Here is a 22,706-nt window from a genome sequence, read left to right on the forward strand (position 1 = left end):
TAGTTTTAAGTTCCAGAGCAGTATTTGCACCTGTGAAGGTTTATCTAAAGTGCAGAAAAACAAGCAGTTTATCTTTACAACACCTGTAGCTCCAATGTGCAACTGGAGCTCTAAAATTAATACTGGTCAACGAAAACAGGATGTGAAATGGAGCTAGGAAATGACATCACGGTGCGAGCATAAAGAAGCACGATCACACTTCATTTCAGTGCAAGTTTCAGTTTATTTAGTCGAATATTTACAAACAGAGAGATTCAGATGGAGAAAGAAAAGCGGTCTCTTTGTGTGACTCTGTGGTTGTTTTCTTTGTGTTCATTAAACTTGTTGAATGCCAGCAGAGTTGCTCCACCACACATTACTTAAACACATAAATATTAGTTCTCATTAGTGTTGCGGAGAGTTCATTAGTGCCGAGGTCTCCATGTGCAATGAAGGTTTCGCATTTAGACAACCTGACTCACATAGTTACTTATGGGCGAGTGGAGCTACACGAGAACAGAAAACTGACTTGATTTCAGCTGCAGCTCTTTGTTGGACCTAGCTATGTGTCTCCTGAGTAAATCTGAAAGAAATTTCGACTGAGATTTCATGACAAAGAAATCTATTTAATCTTTAATCTAACGCTGGCAAAGCTGATCTTTTTTTCTGTGTCTTTGTTAGTCTCCTGAGTAAACCAAAGGAGCCAGTTTGCTGTTAAAACACGAGAAATAAGAAGAAAGCGCTATGATTTTAGCTTTTGACATTGACTTTTTAAACCATGGCAGCTGGTGGGAACAAAAACCAGAAATTAAACATTTAAAACCCTGGACCAGCAATTCTAAACTTCACTCGGTGGGCCTCGGGGCGGCTCGTACATGCGCAGATGTGTTGTTGTGTGAACATCCGTGTGCATCGCATTGTGAACTCATGCAGGGTGTGATCATTCTGCACCGCTGCTGCTGGCCAAAACGTTTGTGGTTGAGCACAAGACAGCATGAACCACAGTGCAGCATCTTCCCATACATGACATGAACTACCTGCCAAGCAAACCCTCAGTTTTTGAAACGACAGGAAATTATTTTCTTTGGTTCTGAGCCAACATAGGTCCTCAGTCATAAGAAAAAGTACAAATCTTAGTGAATAAATCATGTTTTAACTAAAAGGGGACATAATATGCTATTTTGGACTCTACTGGAGTGACATTGCATGATTGACCCTTCATTAAAATTCACTTTATACTGGACTTCTATCTGAAACTATGTAATTACATCCTGTCCTGCACACTTTAAAGCAGCTTTCTGTTGATTGGCTGCCCCTCAAAAACTAAAGGTGCCTTGCTGAAATGCCTGAGCTTTCGGCTCAAAGGGAGTACTTGTATGTATGAACATATTGTACACATTGTATGAACATCCACTATCTCATTAAAAAAAGGATAAGCATAATAGGTCCCCTTTACATTAAAGTTTATCATGTACTACTGTACTGGTTTGCAGTTTTCTACTGCTGCCCAAATACTTTATGATGCAACATCACATCATCCTCCTCCACAAAGACAGACAGTTGTGCATGTTTTGATTCTCGTGTCGTTGCTGAATTATCAGTCAAATCGGAAAAAAATTGTGTCAAAAAGTTTCTGTAAGGACCGAAACTTTAAGACAAACACAAGTTTTTCTCTGAAAGCTGCAACAGTGTTTTTGGATATCACTTGAATATAGAAAGTACCGCTACTTAGTGAGTAAAAGTAAGTAGTGAGTAAAGTTGTAGGGTAGTACTGGCATGTAACTCACATATAATTCATATTTAGTGTGGTGTTGATTAGGATTATGTGTATATACTGATTTACAGACACTCCAATTTGAAGTTGTTGAGTAATAGAGTACATGTTTCATTAGTATTACACACTTGCAAAAATTCTGTCTATACACACCTTTAAATATTGTACACATAGTGATATAGTTACAAACTGTACAGACAGTATATAGAATACTCTGGAGTCATGAAAGCCCTCTTCGATTTAATGGTCAAGAACTGCTCTGAAATTACTGTAAACCTCAGGATGCAGTTTTATTTTTAAAGGACAATTCTGGTTTATTTTAATCCAGTTATTTTTTTTTACCATCAATAAGTTTGTAATCACCACCCTGTTCTTAAGTATCAGACTGGGCAGGAAACACAAGCCGTCATCAATTTTATGCAAGAATTAAGGAAATCTGCTACATGCACTTATTTTGAACTTCTCTGAACCGGACCATTTTCTTGTGAAATTCTTAATAGTTTTTAGGGTTTCCCCCAGGAAATTGGTTAGCAGAGGTGTTAAATAGAGCTCTCTTCACCCCCTACCTTGCTCCTATTTTAAAAAGAAAAGAAAGAAAATGAATCATCCATGGAATGCATTTGAACCACAAGATGATGATGACCTTGCCGCTAAAAGACCCCTGTTAACACCTCATGCAAACGACACAATAACACAGAGCATTTAAAGTAAATCAGACATTTTTTTACATTCAATTTTAGATCAAGAAAATTCAAAAGTAACAAAGTTACAGAACCACAGCTTGTAACACACTCACGTCAAATGGAAGGTAAGGTTACAGTGTAACAGATTCCTATTTACGACAAGCTTTTAGACGATAAAGATGAGCTCAGACGACAGCTTGTGTTGCCGCTCGTCACTCATTGTTGGAGATTTCAGCTGTATGCTATATGCATGCTTTCTTTATTTAAATACATTTTGAAAAAGGTGTGATAATGCTGAGTGACTGTTGTCATGACTTTCTAACCTTGCCCTGCTCTCTTGCAATGCCAATAATAATAATAATAACCAATAAATAAAAATGTTCAGTACTATATTTAAAACACTTAAGCATTTTAAATCGGTAGCAGTGGATGGTGACTTTTTCTGAGTTATAATTCCTACTTTAAAACAGCAAAAGAAGTCTGCATCACGAGTCACCCGATGCAAAAGTAAGGTGTGCTGGTAGATGTCTGAGTCTCATCTGGTGCAGTTTTTAAGGTTTGCTGGCTTGTTGCTGAGGCTTAGGCACCAGATCCACTTCATTTGGATTTGAAAGATGTTTGGAATCAAATTCCTAATTTTACAATGCTGAACACATTTGTCAGCACAGTGACCAGCAGATTAGAGTTACTAGCTAAAACATTTACATCCTCAGATCAATTAGTGAGTGTAGCCAGTGGAAGTTGGTCACAAAGAGGGCGTTTCAACAAAAACCTCCCTGTGATTGCTTTGGTCACTAATATACTGCTGTGGTCACTGGAGGATGCCAACTTCTCTAACTAACCACTGAGCAGTAGTGAAACTTGAAAAAGTATGACACAAAACAGAAACGGAGAACGTTTGCCTTCAAAGTAAAAGCTGTACTTTACCACTGAAACCGACACGTTTCAAATGACGCAAATTTTACTTTGAAGGCAAATAGCCTGATTCTCTGTTTTGCATTGCACAGTTTTCAGTTCTGCTGCCAATTACCAAGTACTTGGCAAAGCTTTACAGACAAGTCTGTGTCTTCCATCCAAAGTAGACGAAGACAGCAATCTCCTACACTCAAGACAATCACGAGGAGGTTTTCGGTGTAGCGCCTTATGTACCTTTTTGCAACCAATTTCACCGAGCAACGACCAGCAAGTACCTTTGATTTAACCTCTTCAGTTAAAATATAACCTGCTCCTATACAAGTTTAGTGCTTTGCAGAACTCAGCAGTGCAAACAGATCTGTTAAAAATTTAAACCTGGTGGTATGCTAATAAGTTAACTAGCTTGCTAATGCCTCAGAACTTTACTGTTGAGTCCTTTGCTAACTTTTTAAAAATACATTTCAGTGATCAATTGAAGTCAGCTTATCGCATGCAATGTTTAAAAAATGCCAGCGTTCACAATATCGAGAAAACTGAGAGAGCTTGATTGGCTAGTAAGATTTTTTGAATTCTCAGCAGTGAAGCAGATGATTGCAGGGTCATCAGAACAATTAATAAATGTTAAAACCTGCTAAATTAAGAGGTAAGTGGTAATAAACCAGAGTTATCCTTTAAACTGGTATTTCTTCAATCCATTCGGAAAACTCTTTCCTCTAAACATTCACAGGAAACTCAAAGCATCCAGAGTTTGTAGTGATTCAGTGATTTGCTCAAGGATGCGTCACATTATGGTACATGTCCATCATCATCCTGCGGTCACAATCACTGCCCTGTGTGCTCTAATGTGCCGCGTTCACCTCTTCAGTAACTTCAAACCGGTTGAGATGCATGGTTGGCTTTGTAGGGACATCCCCATACGTTAGAAACTGCACATGTAACTGAAAGCCTCGGATTAGCTGACATCAGTGTAACTGTGTTTTTTTTTGTTTTTGTTTTTGTTTTCACTTTTTGTGTTCAAAAAGTTCAGGTCCCACAAGGAGATCTTGAGTTCCCTTGTGGTAAAAATTAAAGACATGTATCAAAAGAAGAGTCTCGTCTTTGCTTAAACCCTGGAGAGATAACTTTGCTGATTGGCGATGGTGTTTCTGATGTCAGATCTCTGAGACAGTAAAAATAGTACACTAAAAAGCCTGCCACTCTTTCTTCAAAGCAGGTCAGATGTCTTGATCTCATGCAACCAGCTGTGTGTTTTAGTTTTTTGTTGGGTGGTCTGGGCAGTCGTGACATCAATCTTTTACGAAGGTCAGATCTCGAGGAAGACTGAGAAGAATCCCAGTTGATAATCTTTGTACAGAAAGGATCCCATTCGGTGGGATTTTGAGCTTTGAGTCTGCTGTATGTAGCAGCATGTAAGCACATGGGAAAGATTTTTTTCACCAGCATGAGACATGTGGTGCGTTGACATTTGCAAAAATATAACTTCATATTTTTTGCCTTACAGATAGACAATATAAATAGTAAATTACATATTGAAAATATATATAGGGACTGAAAACTGATACATTGTATAGACTATGCTAACTGAAAGGGCTAAGATACGATTTGAACAGGCTGCAAGCATAAAAGGTATATACTGACTAAAATTTCCCTCCTCTTAAAGTACATCGGTGCCCCGCCCTGCGGGGCAATATCAAAACAGAAAATTTGCAGCTTTCTGGCTCACTCAGACATCCTTTCAGATTCATGTTCTCCAGTTTGTCAGTTTTTTGTCAGCAGATGAAATGAAAGACTGGAATGTTTTATACTTTCTTAACTGCTATACTTCCTTGTTTCAGAGAAGTGAAACTGGCATTTCCTTCCTTCGGTGTCAGAAACTTAAAATGACTTTCCCCGCATGCTTTCGTATGGCTGTCTGATCGTCTCATTAGACCAGCTTCTACCAGGGCATTGTCCTTGGCACTTACTGCGCAGGGTCCTCTGTAAAATAAACTGCAGTGCGCGTCTGTGTGTGTACGTGTGTGTCTGTGCGAGATAGAAAATTTCCAAGCAGGAATATTTAAAGCTAAGTGGTGAGAATAGTTGCGCCATAGCTCCCTGAACTTTTACTGTTGGACAAACATTTTGGCATGCAGAGCCCCTGAACCTGCCAGTGTGCCTCTCACAATTTACTTTGCTAAATCAAATCCACACTTTAGCAGAAAAAGAAAAAAGAATAATAATAATTTAAAATAAAGACAACACAATACCCTAAATTGCCTGAACACTGCACAACAAGACTTTTAAACAAATAGCAGCAACCAGAACCAGTGATTATACACGCAGATCTGTCTTAAGGGCAATCAGTAAGGGACTCTGCATGTAGACCTATTTTTAAATTCCTCCAAAATAAAATAAACCTCTGCGCCACTTTGCATCTCTACCTATAGCATCACACATACAGCAGCTAACTGGTTCACACCCTAAATGGATGGCCTGTTTGTGTACATTTGACTTCCCCTCTAGCCAGGTCTGCTAATCTCTTACATAATCTATAAGAAGAGAGCGCAGATGTGCGCGGGCTGGTTGCCATGACAATCATATCTTGCTGTTCTCCAGGTGGGAGTCGATGTGCTTGATGAGGGCATCGTCAGGGTAACCGACCGGGAATATCAGCTGGCAGAGAGGGCAGCTCCTCATGTCACTCTCCTCGGTCTCCATCCAGAGCTGCAAAACACACACACACACACACACGCACACACACACACACACACACACACACACACACACACACACACACACACACACACACAGGTATGGACATGTAGTCACTATCAGGTCAAATCACATGCAGTCCTCACTGTACTCACTTCACAGGATAGTATTACTCAGTCTGTGGGAGGCAGATTCACATTTTCATCATTGCAGGGTGAGCGATCAATTCAGGCTTACACAGAAGGTTTTTAAAAAGAGACAAACTTGTAGTAAACCCAGGTGGATTTATTATATTAGAAAAAATTGTTCACAATTGTGAGAAATATGTGTATTTGCTTTCTTAATAAGGGTGACTTAACATCAGTGCCAGCTTCAAGTTTCTTTTTTGTTGATTTTTTTTGCTTAAGTACATCGTGATCCTCATCATTAAACGCTAAAGAGGACCTGCTATGAGTTTTATTTTTATTTTTATTTATTTATTTAGGACAGTGCATGCTAATGAACATAAATGTAAAAACAAATTACATGAATGTAAACATGCCAGATTATAGCCAAAGGCTAATTTCCATCTGTTGTCCTTAAACATAAAATAAAAAAATAAAAAAATAGACATAATTCATAAAAATTCATCATTCATTTATAATAAAAACTCCATCACTAAACTTTGATGTTCTCTCATGCACTCATACGAAAAAGAAAGTACGCCCTCTTTCAGTACTAAGGTTTTGCATATTACCACATAAAAAATTCACTGGGGACCAAAATTCCTCCACAACGATGTGAGAAACTGAAAAAGTCATACACAGAGCGACTGCTTGACGTTAAAGCTGCTGTGTGACTTGCTAACGATCAATTAAATACCTGTATTTGATTACTTGATTAGCCTCTGAATTCTATGTAATATGGAAACTGTGTGTACTTAGTTTTCCACATACTACTTTTGTATGTATGCATGTATTTAAATTATTATGTCCTGATAGAAACTGTGTTGTTTTTCAGATGACTGTATATATACACTGCTACAACAGCGAATACTGATATTATATTTCAAATAATGAGGCCAGCAGATTTATAATTAATCCTGATACGCCTAAAGCTCAGACTTTAGTCTGCTCTCAATGCCAGGTTTCAGTTCTTTATACAGTGTTTTTTTCTATTATTGGCTGATTATGATTTTGAAGAGAAGGGATATCCTTAGCTCTGGCCGTGAGCACAATAGTTCCACCTACCTGCTGTTCAAGCTTGCCTGAAAGGGCAGGGGGAAGGCAGCTACAACAGCTTGTTTCAGGAAGTGGATGAACTGAGTGACTACACCAAAGCTGGTATGAGATTTTTTGTAAAATTGTGAGTCATGCTACACTAGTAGAGTCCAAGAATTAAAAATATGGCATTTGAAATTAGCATAAGAGCTCCCCTTTATATTTAGAGCTTTCAGATCATATGTGGTGTGTTTCTAAGCCCATTCTCTCTCTGCTTCTCAAAAGTACCCACTGAACCCACTGCAATCCAGTGATGATCCACAGTTTAGGTCTGCAGCCAACATCCCATAAACTGTAGAGAAGAGGGATGTCGAAAAACAGGCGAAAACTTGCAAATGTGGAAGTGTAGTCCTTTTTATGTCCAGCAGGGGGTGACTCCTGTGATTTTTTAAAATAAGAAGTGTGATTTCATAGAAGTCTATGAAAAACAACCTGTAAGTTATGGTCTCAGTTGCTGGTTTCAAGTGCTGTTTAGTCAGATCCACAGTTTACTCATGATGACTTAGAACTGGATTTCATAAAGCAATGAGTGACGTTACACTGGTTACATCTGTACTTTAGATAGAGTGTACTCTTTATCCGTTACCCTCAAAAAGGAAGTAGTTTCATCCTCACACCTAGCCAACACTGACTCAAGTGACATAGTTTGAGGTAATTTTTTATGTTTTTGTCCCACTGAAAATGCAATAATACAAACGTGGAACTGTAAGCACTCTGTAGTGGGGGGGAATCAGTGGATTCCCCTTAAAGGTTAAGGAACGTGCATCATCATGGTTAAAGAAAACCAAGATTGTCAGTAGGAAATCGGAAAACAACTGCGGCTTCATGTGTAAAAGTCTGACTTTTCACTGACTCATCTATTCTCTTCAGCCTTCTCCATCTGAGGACTTTGTGGCTTTATAAACACCACAAATACACCTCGGTATACTCAGTTTATCTTAAAATGTGGACAGAGGGGGAAATGAGTAGACTTGTGCTATCATAAATTAAATACAGTCACCAACACGTCTAATTGAATGTCAATTAAACAAAATGTAGGGTGTCTTTCTTCTCTAAAACGAATGTGAGATAACTGTTGTTAGGACTTGTTCTGCCAGCCACACATGAGCATTTTCACATGAACACAGTTTGTTTTGGTCTGTTTTTGGTGGATAATCTTTCTAACCTGGAGAATATTAGAGGAAATTGTTCCATTTATTCAGTGGCTGTTGCTCAGGGGCAGAGCGGGACATCCACTAATTGGAAGGTTGGTGGTTCAATCCCTTGCTGCTCCAGTCTGCATGCCAAAATATCCTCTGGCAAGATACTGAACCTGGAGTTGCATCTAACGCATTCATCACAGTGTAACAAAGTGCTTTGAGAGTGCAAGTAGAATAAACAGCAGACCAGCTCAGTTACTAATTATCAGGACAACAATAAAAAAATAATCTGGTTCTAAAATTATTTAAATATTAATTTCAGAAGAACATCAGTATGTGACATATTACTCCATGTTATTATTCATTCAAGAAAAACTATGTAAGAAGTATGTGACAAACCAAGTATAACCCGAAACCTCATTATTTTATGCATGACTTCATATTTTCAGAGGGCTTTTCCCCACTTTTCTAAAGAACAATGATTCAGTTAACTGAGTCTTTTGAGTATTTGTTTATGCACAGCTCTGTTAAGGTCTTAGAGGTCTTAAGGTCATGTTAGGGTCATGCTGTGTGTTAAGGTCCACAGCATTTCACTTCAGTTCATTTTGGCTTGACCACTGCAACACCTTGATTTTTTTCTTTTTCACTGTTCTTTTTCTGCTGTAGATTTGCTGCTGTGATTGGGATTATTGTTCTTTAGCATGATCCAATTTTGGCTAAACTTCAGCTGTTCAACAATTGGCCTCACTTTTTTTTATCTAGAGCACTCAAGCATGGAGAGGACATGACTGCAGGTTTCCCAGGTCAAGTCTAAATCATCATGCCTCCACTACCGTGCTTGAGATTTGGTGTCTGGCGTTTGTAATGATACGGTGACTTTGGTTCTTATTAAAAGGAAGTGCTGGGCATTATGGCCAAACATGTCCACCATGTACTTGTGCCTCCATGTTCTTTTTCTATTTTCCTAATTGTTCTGTCATGAAGTTTAACATTTAACACACTAACCGAGGCCTGAAGAGTCTGAGGTTGTTTTGCATGCTCTCTGAGCATTGAACGGTCTGACCTTGGGGTGAATTTTGTAGGACGTCCACTCCCAGGAAGACTGGCAATTATTGTGAATGTTTTACCCACAGTGTGGGTAAGTTTTCCTTTAGATAAATAATGACATGGTGTAATATTGCATGTGTTACTGTTCGTCCGTCTTAACCTGGTAAGGATTAGATGACTTTTTATTATATCCTAATATGGATTTGTGCATTTGTTTTTTTTCTGTGTAGGTTAAATAATTAAAATATGTAAATATCTGAAGGATTGTTTTTAGGCATGTGGTTTAACTTCACACACGCCTGGGTAAGCTGTTCCCCCTTTTTGCTAAGTTGGTCTAAGCACATCTTAACTCCATCTCTGTATTAAATGCAAAGTCATAAGATTGGTATCAAACTTCTAGTCTCTCACAAGAAAGCTGAGAAATGTATTTCTCAATATTTTTTAAAATGTTCATTTAAAGGAACTAAGGCACGGACTTTAAGATGATTAAGCATGAGCAAGCTACCCTTAGTGGAAATTTTAAAAATGGGTCTGCGACAACTGCAGCACTGATAAAATTGACACCAAGTGCTAGTTAATGTTTTTAAAGTAACACAAACATGCATCAGGTCTAATGTTTATGGTTTACACATATGTAGTAAACTTTATTTAAACTCACATTGATCGAAGGCCAGGACTGAGCATGCTCTGCTGACATGTACCCCGGCTGCGGGTGACAGGTGAGGGTGTTAGACCTCTGAGGGACAGGAAAGGCTGAGCAGGACGCTGGGCCCCTCATGACACCGCTGGGCACTGCAGCAGAGAGCACGCCCAGTGTCCTCGGGGGGCTGATGGGATGCGGACAGGTCCACTCCTCCTCATCCTCTGAGGATTGTGGTGGTTGAGGGGCTGGTGTAGAAGGAGGAGGGGGCTCAAAGTGAAGGTGGGCCACCTCTGACAGTGGAAATGGCATCTCTCTGGAGTGGCGCATGGAGCTCTCGTCGTGGCCTCCGTCTCCCCCTGCGCCACCTTGATGGGGAGATGGGGATCCTCTGTGCTGCAGTCTACTGTGGGGAGAGCCTATGTGTTGGGACTGCTGTTTTGCGTAGCTCTCAACGTAGGGCCGAGGTTTCGGCAGGGTGGAAACTGGGTCCAGAGAGAAGCGGGGCGGGCACTGGTAAGCTGAGGGATCGGCAACCTCTGAGTAACTACGACGACCCTGAAAGCTGGCTCGTAGGTGCTGGCTGGGTGGTCGGCAGGAGTAAGAGGCTGGTCCATCGTTCACGTCCAGCAGGGGTGAGCGGCGGTGCATGTCCGGGGAGAGGCGCTGCAGCACCGGAGAGCGTCGCTGCTGAATAGGAGAGTGATGCGGCGGAGGCGGGACTGGAGAATGGCGCTGTGGAATGGGCGAGTGGCGCTGCGATACTGGAGAGTGGCGCTGGTGGTGTATGGGAGAGTGAAGCTGGACTGAGGAAACAAAAAGGAAAAAAACCCATCAAGATTTGCATGCATCTTAGCAACATGCTATAATTCATTACACACTACGGACAAGAGTTAAAACGAACTTCAGCAACATACTTTTAAGGCCTGTTCAACCGGTGCACAAAGAAAGAGATGAATAGTGTTTTATCTCATGAAGCTCCAAAACTGTTCACACAGAAGGCATGATGGAAAACATATTAGCTCTACTTATGCTATTATACAGGACAAAACACAAATCAATACACAGAGCTCAGTATACACTATATATTTATTTACTGGTCGTTCAACCAGTGCTTCTTGCAAGTGAGCTGTCAGTTTACTTTGTGTCTGACATGTAGGAATAAACACTCAAACACTTTTGTTTTTCATACAGCACTGTGCAAAAGTCTTAAGCCACCTCTACTTTCTTTGTATTTTGCTTCCAAGGAGCCAGACCTGTTGAGGTGGTCTTCAGCAATAGTTGTCCAGGCTTTCTGAAAGTTTGGAAATTGGCTGCTTTCTTCACTCACTGTTAGTCCAGTCCTTTCTCTGTCCATTTTCAGAGGAATGTTTGCTTTCTTTATTTTGGTTTAATGATTTAGCACTGATCTATGAATCGGTTAAGCATATAAAAGGCACCAAACTCACAGCACGAACCATTGTTGTGTCTACATGTGACAAACAACTTAGAATTAATTTGTAATTTTTTTTAATATTCAGGCACTTTGTTACTTCTAACAAAGTAAAAATCTCTCAAAAGGCCAATGGTAACACAGTTTGACAGACATAAAATTCTAATTTTGCACCAGCAAGGTGATTCTCAAAGAGATATTAACTACAAGCCAGGCATATCTTGGCGTGTCATGTGTCCTTAAAAAATTGCCTGAAGCAGATTAAAAGCATCTGAAAACAGAGGTCAGGGAATAGGTACGATAGTGAGCATCTACAGCCAGCTGTAAACCACAGGGGAGGCTTTGTCATGTTTTATGGCTACATTTTTGTCAGTGGTGTTGGAGATGTTTTCAAATTTGATTATGTAATGAAATTATGAATGCAGGAAGGTATTTTGATCCAACATGCATTAAGTATGGCAATCCCAAAGCCACTAAAGCATACCTAAATAGAAAAACATACAATGACACACTATCAGTCATTGATTGATCTCCCCAGACCTCGACATTATTAAAGCATCTTGACAAAGAATGAAACAAAAAGTAGCCAACATCCAAAAGACATCTTTGGGATTCCTTTGAGAAGCCTGGAGAACTACTCCTGAAGAATACTTCAAGAAATATTAAGAACCCGAGAGTTCATGCTGTGTTGAGGAATAAAGTTAGTCAAACCAAATATTGCTCTAAAGTGTACAAATTCAGCTTTTGCCTTCTGTTCTATATTCCCATGTATGTTTGCACGTGTCAGTAAATCGCTTTATCCATGTCCCATTTTCCGAGCAAAGTCCAAAGAAATGAGGGGTGACTCAAGACTTTCACAGAGCTGTATTTCATACTTATATCTGTTTTTGGATTTATTAAACAGATTGCTGGTTGGTAGAAAAACTACATTGTGCAAAATGTGACATAAATTACAGATTTTGACTGGCTATTTGTGTCTGTGTCGACCTCAAGGATCTTTGCCATCTGACCTCGCTACGACTTTTAAACCGCAAAACAGACACACATCCACAACAAGTCAGTGCAGGTGACAATCCAAAAAATGCATTAGTGGTGTTGAATCTGTCTGCTAGCTAACATTCAGACCATTTGGCTGGAGCTGTTTATAGGGGCAGATCGTTCCAATTAATTCATCTCTAATGTGCGAACAGTCGTTTGCTAGCATTTTTGCTAGCGAACAGCAGTAGCCCCGTTTTTGTTTCAGCATGAAAATAACCGTTTCTTTTTGGACACCGGGTACACATTGTTGTGCAAGACCTGAAGTGGCGTGCATAGAACCCTGACCCAAACCTCATGTAACACCTTTAAAATGAACAACAGCTGTGAGACAACACGTATCACTCACTGGTGTGTGTTTCTTGTGGCTCTTGTGAATACAATAACCAACACAAGTCTTCAGGTGTCAATGCACATTTAGCCTTGCGCAATAACAGAGTACACACTTACAACAGGTTTTGTTCCAAAACAGTCACTTATATGATTCTGTTGCATTATTTTTTCGGTGCAATGAGAAGAAAATGAAACACTTTAATTATACATAAAGATAACATTTTCATTACAGCTCATTATTTGGCAATGATACTATTATTTTATTAGACGACATTTCTGTAAGGCTCTTATCCTTTCTTCAGATGATATGACATGATAGTCACTTAATAGAGATGCACATTATGTTCCCCTATATATTCATAAAAAAGATTTATCTGCACAAGTACAGTTGTAGTATTTCCTGTAATTACAAGATATGCTGATGAGTCAGTCAGCCCTGCAGTCACCACTTCAGCTCCACTTCCCATTTCAAAGAGGAAACATCATTTATGGCTGATTGGTTGAGGTGTTAAAAGGGAGGGGGCGTTTGTGCTCTCAAGCACTCTCTGAATGAGAAAAACATAGTCAAATGGGACTACTTTCCTTAACTCATACAACACCCAGGAGAAATTTAATGGCTCCACACAAATTCCCACATCCCTGAATATTTTAACAAATCATGAAAAATATTTGTTTGCGTTACAGATATCCAGGAGGAAATCATATCCCTCGCACAATCCTGCAACTAATGAAACAGAAGTGGCATTTGAGACGCTTTTTCCAGCTTTGTGAGAGTTGCCCCGGGCTTAAGGAGAAGTCAGATGAAGCTTGGGGTTTTCTGTGTTTTCCCCGCTGCTAGCTACGTAAAAACGTGCACATATTCATTGAGGCTTTTTTTTTAAACATTATTTTCCAGTTTGTAGCATTTACAAACTGTCAGTGTGTGTGGTATTTTTTGGTTTGTGGTAGGTAGTAGATGCATAGTTGCCAGACATTAGCTATGTGTGTGAATATGCGCACAGGAAGAGAAAGGTGTTGCCAGCGTTTAGCACTTTTAGGTTTTACTCCACAACGTGTCTGTGTTAGTTCCTATCTTTACTTTTTTAATGAGAAAACAGCTGCAACAAATCACAACCAGGAGTTGTTCCATTCATGTGTCAGAAAATGAGCAAAAATTTCCATGTGATGTGTTTCAATAGATTTTAGCCAGGTTTCAATGTTTAAGAGCTCTGATTATATAAAACTTTTTATATTAGTTATTTGTTTTAAGCGCACCTACACCGAAGGACATTTATTCCAATAAAATATCTACAAACTTTACTTCAGGATTTAAATGTAAATATACTTTATCATCCATCTCATTGTAGTTTCATGTCAATAAGTGTACTTTTTTATATTTACTGTCTGCTTCCTGGATAATTTACGAACATGTCATTTCTACGTAACCTGTGCTGACGGAAAAATTAAATGACAGCTCTTCTAAAAAAAAATTCTACATCAACCAACTACCATAATGGTAAACTGCAAACTGTACTTTGACTTTGATGCATCAGTGATAATAATAGCACCCTTAAACACTCACAGGGGAAATACTTTTGAAACGACTGCTTCAAATCGAGAAGGCTAGCGCCATACAAGAGCACTCTGCACACTGTTTTTCAAGCACTAAGTACTTTTTTTATTACCACAGTGTGAACAGACTTTGAAAGAAAGCTAAAATGTGAGACCTCTAACAGCTACAGTGTGTGAAGGCCTTTGTACAGATTTCCTATAAGAATTCAAATGATGTGCTGAAGTGCATTACTAATGCCAAATATGGCTATGGTTAGCTTATAAATGAATGCAGAGTCCGAATAAAGACAAAAACTGTATTTTCTCCTGACAGTGTTACAAAGGAAGCTATTGATAGCCAGCAAGCTGCTAGGTTGGGTAGCTTGTGTGACTGCACGACTTGTACCGAGAACCCGCGTGTTCTTTAAATGTGCCAGGACGGCTTCTTCGTTGATTTGGCTTTTAAGATAAAAGCAGATAAGATAAAAGAAGTTCTGTACTTCTGCAGTTGTTTAAAACTGGTTATAAGCAACTGACATTACATACAAAAGTACACTGAGACTTCAGAGCCCAGGATTTAAAAAAAAAATTTGTAATTACTAGAAATAAAATAAAATAGTTATTACTGTTCCTGTTTATTTAAATATTATGAAGATTATATTTATCATATTAAACATCAAGTCATTCTTGTTTCTGGAAGAATGTAAATTAAGCTAATTTTGTCATCCACAAAAAAGCAAAAAAACAGCTGGTAAAATCCTTGCATTAGTTATAAAGCAATAGCTACAAAAACAAAATAATTATATTAATTATTTGAGGAATTAATAAAATTGTGATCTATAATCTGTCTGTGTTATTTTGGTAGTAAGATAAAAGCTACACTAAAGATAACTGATCAATATGTGCGTCTAAAGATTTACTCTTGTTAACCTAAAATGTGACTTTGCTGCATACATTTCAGTGTTTAAAAAAGGATAAAACACACCTATGGACACAAAGAAGACAACTGAATGTAGTGCAATAAAAAACATTAAGCCGACTTCAACAGAAATTTTATGGAAACGAAGAAAATATGTAATAGTGTGACTCAAATATGTTGAATCATTTTAATGCGGAATTCCATTTAAACGTCAAGGTGACAAGAAGCACGCGCATTTCTAGGAAAACACGATTATCTCAGCTGAAGAGCTTCATGATTTGCTGTGCAGTGGGTTTTGCTTTTTTACTGTAGATGCTAACCTGGACTAGCCTGCTCCTGCGTGGCTTTCCTCAGGATCTCCATCTGCTTGGAGCTCAGTGCACGGAGGCGTCCCAGCTCCTCCGTTAACTCTGTGTACGCCAGAGCCAAATTCACCCTGAAGGAGAAAGCGAGGCAATGTGTCATTATCGTGATCGTTTTTAATCATAGAGGATCACAATGGTAACAGAAGGTGTTACAACTCCACACGACTGCAAACACATAGTAATTTCTGTCAAATCTCTGTCGAATATACACCACTGATGTAATTATTTTGAACCATTTTTTTAATGAATGTATCTAACTTCAGTACAAACACATCTCCTCTTTAAACTCAATGAATCCTGCAGCTCTGACATGGACCCGCAAATTAAGAATTGAGAGGCTTCTAGGCCTAAATTCTTAGATCTCATGTCATGGTGTATAAGTGAAGTGCATAAAATCACACCATTTCAAGATGTGTCATGGCTCTCAGAGGCCATACTGACAACAACATCTCTATTTCAAGAAGCGTAAACAAGGCCGTGTCTCTTTTAACCATAGCAACAAGATGACTTTGTCTTTTTTATTAGTATAAAAACTGATCTGAACCCCGCAATATCAATTCATGTGAAGCCATTTAGTATTAAGCAAGTGGATATGAGAAACAATCACTTTACAGATTGTAAGCATTTATCTGACAGTTCAGATGCCATGATATAAGGAGTTTTGTTCAACAAGAATGCAGCAACTTTAGTAGTTAGTCACTACCAATAGCCCCAGATCTGATAAGACTGTTTATCTTACCAATTTTTATAAACTCTACAGTCTTGACCTGAAACTGACTCATTTCTTCATGTTTATTGCAAGATAGAAACCTTAATCTAACGTGAAATCCGCCAAGATAATCTATTTAATCTACTAGTTTGAGTAATTTCTTATATGAAGACTTGCATTTAGAGGAAATTGCCATTATCACTAGTTCCACAAAAGGATTAATGAATTTGCATCTTCGCAGCGGGGCAAATTTATCAGTCTTTGCTTTGTTCTCAAAACTTGAAAACAATAAAAATAAAAAATTCAGACATCTCATGATTGCAAATATTAACCGTCAGTTAGACAGGAAAGTGTGAAGAAAGACGCTTGCTGTGCTCGGGCACCAAATTGTTACCAGGCTCAGATCTGATAAAGCACTGCTGGTAGCAAATTTAGCCTCTTGATGAGAATCTGACTCAGTTCATTCCTCCATAGAGATCGTGGCAGATAAAAAATTGCAAACGACACATCTGTATGTACTGGGGATTTCTATTGCATGAATAGGAACAGAGTTGAACTTCAACTGCAGCACTAACACGAAAAAACAAGTGAAAAACGAACATGCATGCGTCCTACACAGATAATAAAACACACTGTCAAATTCAAAATATGTTCCCTGGCACTCCCGCGCACTAATTTAATTGAGCCCTCCCACTTGCATGCGTAATCCTGCTACATGGGAATGTATTAGAGAAACATATGTTTGTGCTGATATCATCTTCCGAACTGCTGTATCTGTATTCTATTAAAGATATCTGCAAAAAAGTGCACAAACATGCTTTCCATGCCAACAGAGGACTGCATCCTGGCATATTTTTAACACCTGGCACAAAATAACTTCAAGTAAGGACAGGGAACTCGGTTCAGTTAAGCTCACAAAAAAACCAAAATAAAAAAGAAGTCATAACTTCCACTGGGTAGCTGGCTTTGTGTTGGAGGCCCACCTAGTTTTCCAAAGCTGTGACTCACACAGAGTGGTGGTATCAAACCCCTTCAGCCCCCTCCATGTTACAAATAACATCTTTGTGGTACGAGTTGGTGGAACCTGATACTAATGCTGAGATGAATCAAGGTCAAAGTTCACCCTTTCCCTAATTGTGGCTTTGGATAAATAACGGCCACAAACACGCAGATACATTCAGTGCATCCGTAGGAAAATAACAAACATTTACGCTACTTACTGGCATGGTGGGTGGAGCGTGACGTACAATATCAATATTGCCAACGGGCTTATAAAGTGTATTCGCTTCCTCTCCTCGGTACTCTCAGGTGGCTCTCAGCTCTCAGGCGCTTTATTTCTAAATGCAGATGTATATAGTGAAATTCTCTCTTTAGATTGGCATACCCCTTCCTTTTCACACTTGTGTTATCGCACGTTTCAATTTTGTGCGTTTTGAAAATCTTTGTCTTAGGGTTTTGGTGAGAATGCAACACCTCTAAGTCACGCGGCCATGTGTGAACACCTGCACTTGAGTGCAAGGGTGCACGAAGCATTTAATCACTATTAAACTGCGTTGTTTTTTCTGTGAAACCAGGACCTGTGCGTGTTTTTGTGTCTGTGGCTCTAAAAATACTGCACATGTTTGCCAGCATACGTCTCTCCTTTTGGCTCGCAGCTATATTTATTTCCCTCTCCACTTTGCATGCAAGTAAATGTGTGCATACTGTAACATGTACACTACAGTGCGTAGGAGGGGTGTGATAATGCTGATACAGCATTGATAAAAGACTTGTGCAAGTGAAAAGATTAGGAATAGAGGTATGTACGTTGTATATGTTTGTGTGGGAGACGAGTGTGGGCTGATTTTCACATCTGATCTTGGATTAGACATTTTCGAGAAAAACGACATCACGGCACGCGCCCGTGGAGGCTGACCCTCTCTTTTTTGTAGAAAACATGTTTTTCAAACCTGCTACTACTGTTCAACCACTCACAGAATGGACCTGGCGTGGGGCGGAAGGTAACACGCGGATACCTGGTAGTCCACGTGATGTGGCGGTAAACTTCTCGTCACTGTGTGCGGCCAAGTTTCGGGGAAAGATAAACAAATAAATAAAGATATTTATTGCGCTTAAAAGAAATGGGGAAACTAGAATTCGGACCTCGCTGAAGGGGTGGGTGTTTAACAGACACTGAATTGTGGTGGGGGCTTTTCACACTCTGCAGTCCAAACACACACACACACGTACTTCTGCATTATGTTTCAAGCACTTTCAGCTAAACAAAGAGAGGTGTCAAACAGTTCTCACGCCAAGCTGCAGTGATGCTAACAATACAGTTTGCACCAGCAAACACTTGTGTTTCATGCGTCTAATTTTTCATTATGAAATTAATAAACAGATACCCGTGAGGTCTACTAAAAAATATTAAAACCCAGTTTGAATTCATTGCAGAATTTGGTTAATATTGTTTTTTTCTTGTTTGAATTTCCAACAAGAAACGGGAATTCCGCTTGAATTTAAAATCATCATGCTGTGATTTATTGGAAACAGCTCTCACGTTTTCAAAGCTGAAGACAAATTAGTCATTCTCTCTGTGTACATTAGCATAGAATAGTATAGCATAATGTGTACGTGTGTATGTGTAGGGGGGTACTGCCAGGTGCCTGCCAGCGTCTCTGCAGCGTGGCTTGTGGTTGGTGAGGCAAGCTGCTTCACGTATTATCACTCATGAGTGAGGCAAACGAAAGTCCACAAATGCGATCATGAAAATTGTGACTTGGAAAAGATCAGAAAGGTGAGAAGTGGTTAAAAAAAGCAAAACATGACAAAAACAGGTGACTAACGGATGGCGAAATTAACTCGGCTGCACTGCCGGAAGGTGATTTCATAACTTTCCTTGCATTTAAAGGTGCTAATTAATTTATGGAATCGTTCGCTGGTTACAACAACTACAAAAATATCAGGGAGGCAAATTAAACTCAAACACATACTGCTCTCTAGATTATAAGAAGGCCAAAGATGCTGTGTTAATATCCTCCACAGCACATACAAAATTCTATTCAGTTCTATTCTAAAATTCTTCTATATCAATCTGTGCAGTTTACACTAAATGAGCCCAATTACAAGAAAAAGCACAAGGAAACCAAGTAGAGGCATATCAGTGGGAGTAGGTGATATTGTTGAGTAAAACCAAAAGGTGACCAAGGTCTGGAAAAAGCAGTAGGCTTCTACCACACACTTGTTAAAAGCTAAAAACTAAGACTATCTTCGCTGGCAAACTATTTACTTTCAGTTTGAACCCCATCGAAACACTTCTGGGGTTTCACTGTGTGGGAGTCAATTGCCCAACATGATGTGGTTTTTTTGTCATTCTTTCTCGTTCTTTTTTTCTTCCTTGCCTCTTCTATCTTGTAAACATGCAATGCCTGGGACAATCTGTGGGGGGGTTATTAAAAAAAAGAAGAAAAAAAGCTACTTTGTTGCCCCCTCAGTTCTAAACATATTTCTCTCATTGGTTGTACACAGGCAGGGCCATGAATACTCACAGCTGCATTTATCATGATGGCTTATGTGAGGAAAAAGAAAAGAAAAAGAAAAGAATAAATGCAAAGATAAAACTGGATCTCTATTAAATAAACAGACAGGAGGAAATGGACTGAAAGGAGTCTTAACGCTGCGCTTACACTGCCCCCTGCTGCTCAGGCTAATTTCATTCCAAACCTCCTTGATTAAATGTTAAACACACAAACAGTGGAGTTAAAGTTTCATGTACACACAGCGGAAAATACATAACATGCAGTGTTCGTGTCCAAACGTGAATACCCTTGTATTAATCCTGTGCTGGAGAGCTCGTCTACTTTCTAATGAGGCCCCCGGAGGTCGGCCTGAGCGCATCACCGCGGGAAAGTAAACATACAGATGAGCAGCAGCTTCTGGTGAAAGCATTCTCCTAATGCTCGCATCAGTCTTCTTTTATTCATTGTTGCCTCCTCTGAGTTTCTCAACCAGTATCCTTCCTTCCTCATATGACTAAGTTTCCTCCTCTCCATCCATCTCTCCTCAGATTTACTTCGTCAGCTTTAGTCTCCCCCTCCCCTCCCAGAGATCTGCCGTGGTCACTTACTGCTCATCTCCCACCTTCTTTATCCACTCCACATCACACTGCTTGCACGGAGAAGTCATTTCCTGCCGAAGTAGAGCATGAAATTAGATTAGCATGCAGGTGCTGGTAGAATATTGGAAAAAAAAAATCTGACAGCAAGAGTCTATTTGAAGCCTGTTTGACGCTAACACAGCTAAGAGAATGTGTACCCATAAAAACAAAAGACTTGTTCCATTATTATTTATTTATTCAAGCACTACATGTGGTGGTTCACTTGGCTTATATTGCATGTAAGATATGGACACCGCTGCCATGCTGTTACCCATTAGTTTACAAAGTTCCTGTCTTCTTAAGCATCAAGCTGAGCGTTATCGACCTCTGGACACTAATGGGGACCATCATTTATAAAATACATATCATCTACTAAGCCCACACACTCATCAAGATATTGTGTAGCAGGGGGCTGAATAAGGGATCATGGGTAGCTTTTCCATAGATGTCTTTTTATACAACTAGATTTCTCATTTAAAATCAGAGGAGTCGCCCCCTGTGGGCCATTAGAGAGATTGCAGTTTTAAGACACTTCTGATTAGGCTTCACTTTTCAGACTCTGAATCGAAGTCCATCTTTATATACAGTGTGTGATTTATGTGTGGTACCCTTTACGGCTTCCGTATATGGAGGATGCCACCTTTTTAGCCATGCTGTTCCATCACAGATATGACGCAGACAGAAAGTTCACTTTGTTTACTCTTTGATAGAAGAATAGCACACTGTGATGCGGTCTTGGCTGACACCAATAACAACCGAGGGAATTATCTGACTTCTAAGCTTCTAAATGCTTTACTGTGTTCACCAGCTTTCCGTGACTTGGCCTGATTGCTCTCTGGTCGGGTGGTGGAGCCAGACAATTGTTACAGCTTTGATTAGGATGAGAGACTATGTGCATTGCACAGACGCTGATGTCCTTTCGATTTCATTTGTTGCCAACTGCGTTATGCTTAATTTTTTTGTTTTTGTCATTCACTGTTTTCATTGGATTGCGCAGACACAGCTGACGTGTACAAGTACGCCGTGAGGCAACAGTTATACAGGTTATTCTCTCGCAATTGCTTTTAAAGGTCATGAGAGAATTTTAATGGGTGGTTGCACTGATATGTCAGCCATGGAGCAACTACTTAGTGAAGAGACGGTTCGCTAAAATGACTTCAGCTAGAAAATAGTATTTACCATTGTACCTAAGTAGACTCCTAATGTCTAGCAACCCAAACCCCCTTGACTCCACCCCTGGTTGCCACTAAACAGCGAGCTTAAAATCACTACAGGGATCTCTAAATGTGTGAAAAACTGCAGATATGGTTTATTTTTACGTGTATAAATCATGCACACTGTTTTTCACATTGCATTTAATACACTGCGATATATAAATATCAATTATGGACAGTCTAATTAGCTGTAGACGTGCATTATTTAAAGACAAAATCGTGGCATTAAATTATAAAAAAATGACTGTATTTAAAGGTCATGGGGGATTTTGATGAATTATTCAGCAGGAATCTTCTCTAATGGACGGAGAATAGAGTTTTCATTTCTCTTAATGCTTATCACAAATCTCCAAGGACGTTTCAGGGAATGCATGACCAGAAAGTATTTTTGTTGGCCGCTTCTCTGACAGTGCACAAGCCTCCTAATGCTTCCCCAGCAGATTAAAACAAGCCAACACTGACCCTCTGGCTGTTCTGCAGCTGTCTCATCTCGTCCTTTAGTCTTTCGCACTCTGCCTTCAGCTCCTCCTCCCGCTGACACGCCCCCTGGGCTTCGTGCCGCGCCCCTTCTAGCTCGGCCTCAAGGCGCTGCAGCTTAAGGTCGGACAGGGCGTCAAGGCTACGGGAGCTCTGAAGGGTCAACGCTGGGCAGTCAAGCACTGGGAGAAAGGAGAAGAGGTAAAAGCGCTAAAACACAGTGCTTTGAGTGGTTTTCGCCTGACTAATGCAGTGTTCTGCTGTCCATGGCTGCTGTACAATCGATGAGTATGAAAGAGCAAAAGAGCTGACTTCTTCCAAGGGCAGCATCGTTCAGTTTGTACCTGGGTGATGTGATCTGTGTGGGCATGCTAGTGATTCAGCGCCGCTCACACAGACTCAGTCCTTGAGCCAGAAGACACAGTAACAG

General features: G+C 39.7%; 1 protein-coding gene across 2 annotated transcripts in view; it reads right to left on the reverse strand.

Annotated features, from left to right (window-relative positions):
- Nucleotides 1-203: 203 nt before the first annotated feature.
- The window catches only part of tbkbp1 (TBK1 binding protein 1), a 72,311-nt gene continuing 49,808 nt past the window's right edge, over nt 204-22,706 (reverse strand). Inside the window, exons 6-11 of one of the 2 annotated variants that reach the window (XM_025909638.1) lie at nt 22,262-22,458; nt 20,556-20,617; nt 15,697-15,812; nt 11,045-11,053; nt 10,146-10,933; nt 204-6,054 (exon numbers count right to left, since the gene is read on the reverse strand). In XM_025909638.1, coding sequence (XP_025765423.1) covers nt 5,926-6,054; nt 10,146-10,933; nt 11,045-11,053; nt 15,697-15,812; nt 20,556-20,617; nt 22,262-22,458 — 1,301 coding nt within the window. In that variant the 3' untranslated portion in view covers nt 204-5,925. The remainder of the gene's footprint in view (nt 6,055-10,145; nt 10,934-11,044; nt 11,054-15,696; nt 15,813-20,555; nt 20,618-22,261; nt 22,459-22,706) is intronic. The other variant, XM_013273460.3, reaches the window with a different exon arrangement.

This window comes from Oreochromis niloticus, linkage group LG8, assembly GCF_001858045.2.
Source record: "Oreochromis niloticus isolate F11D_XX linkage group LG8, O_niloticus_UMD_NMBU, whole genome shotgun sequence".
NCBI classification, from domain to species: Eukaryota; Metazoa; Chordata; class Actinopteri; order Cichliformes; family Cichlidae; genus Oreochromis; species Oreochromis niloticus.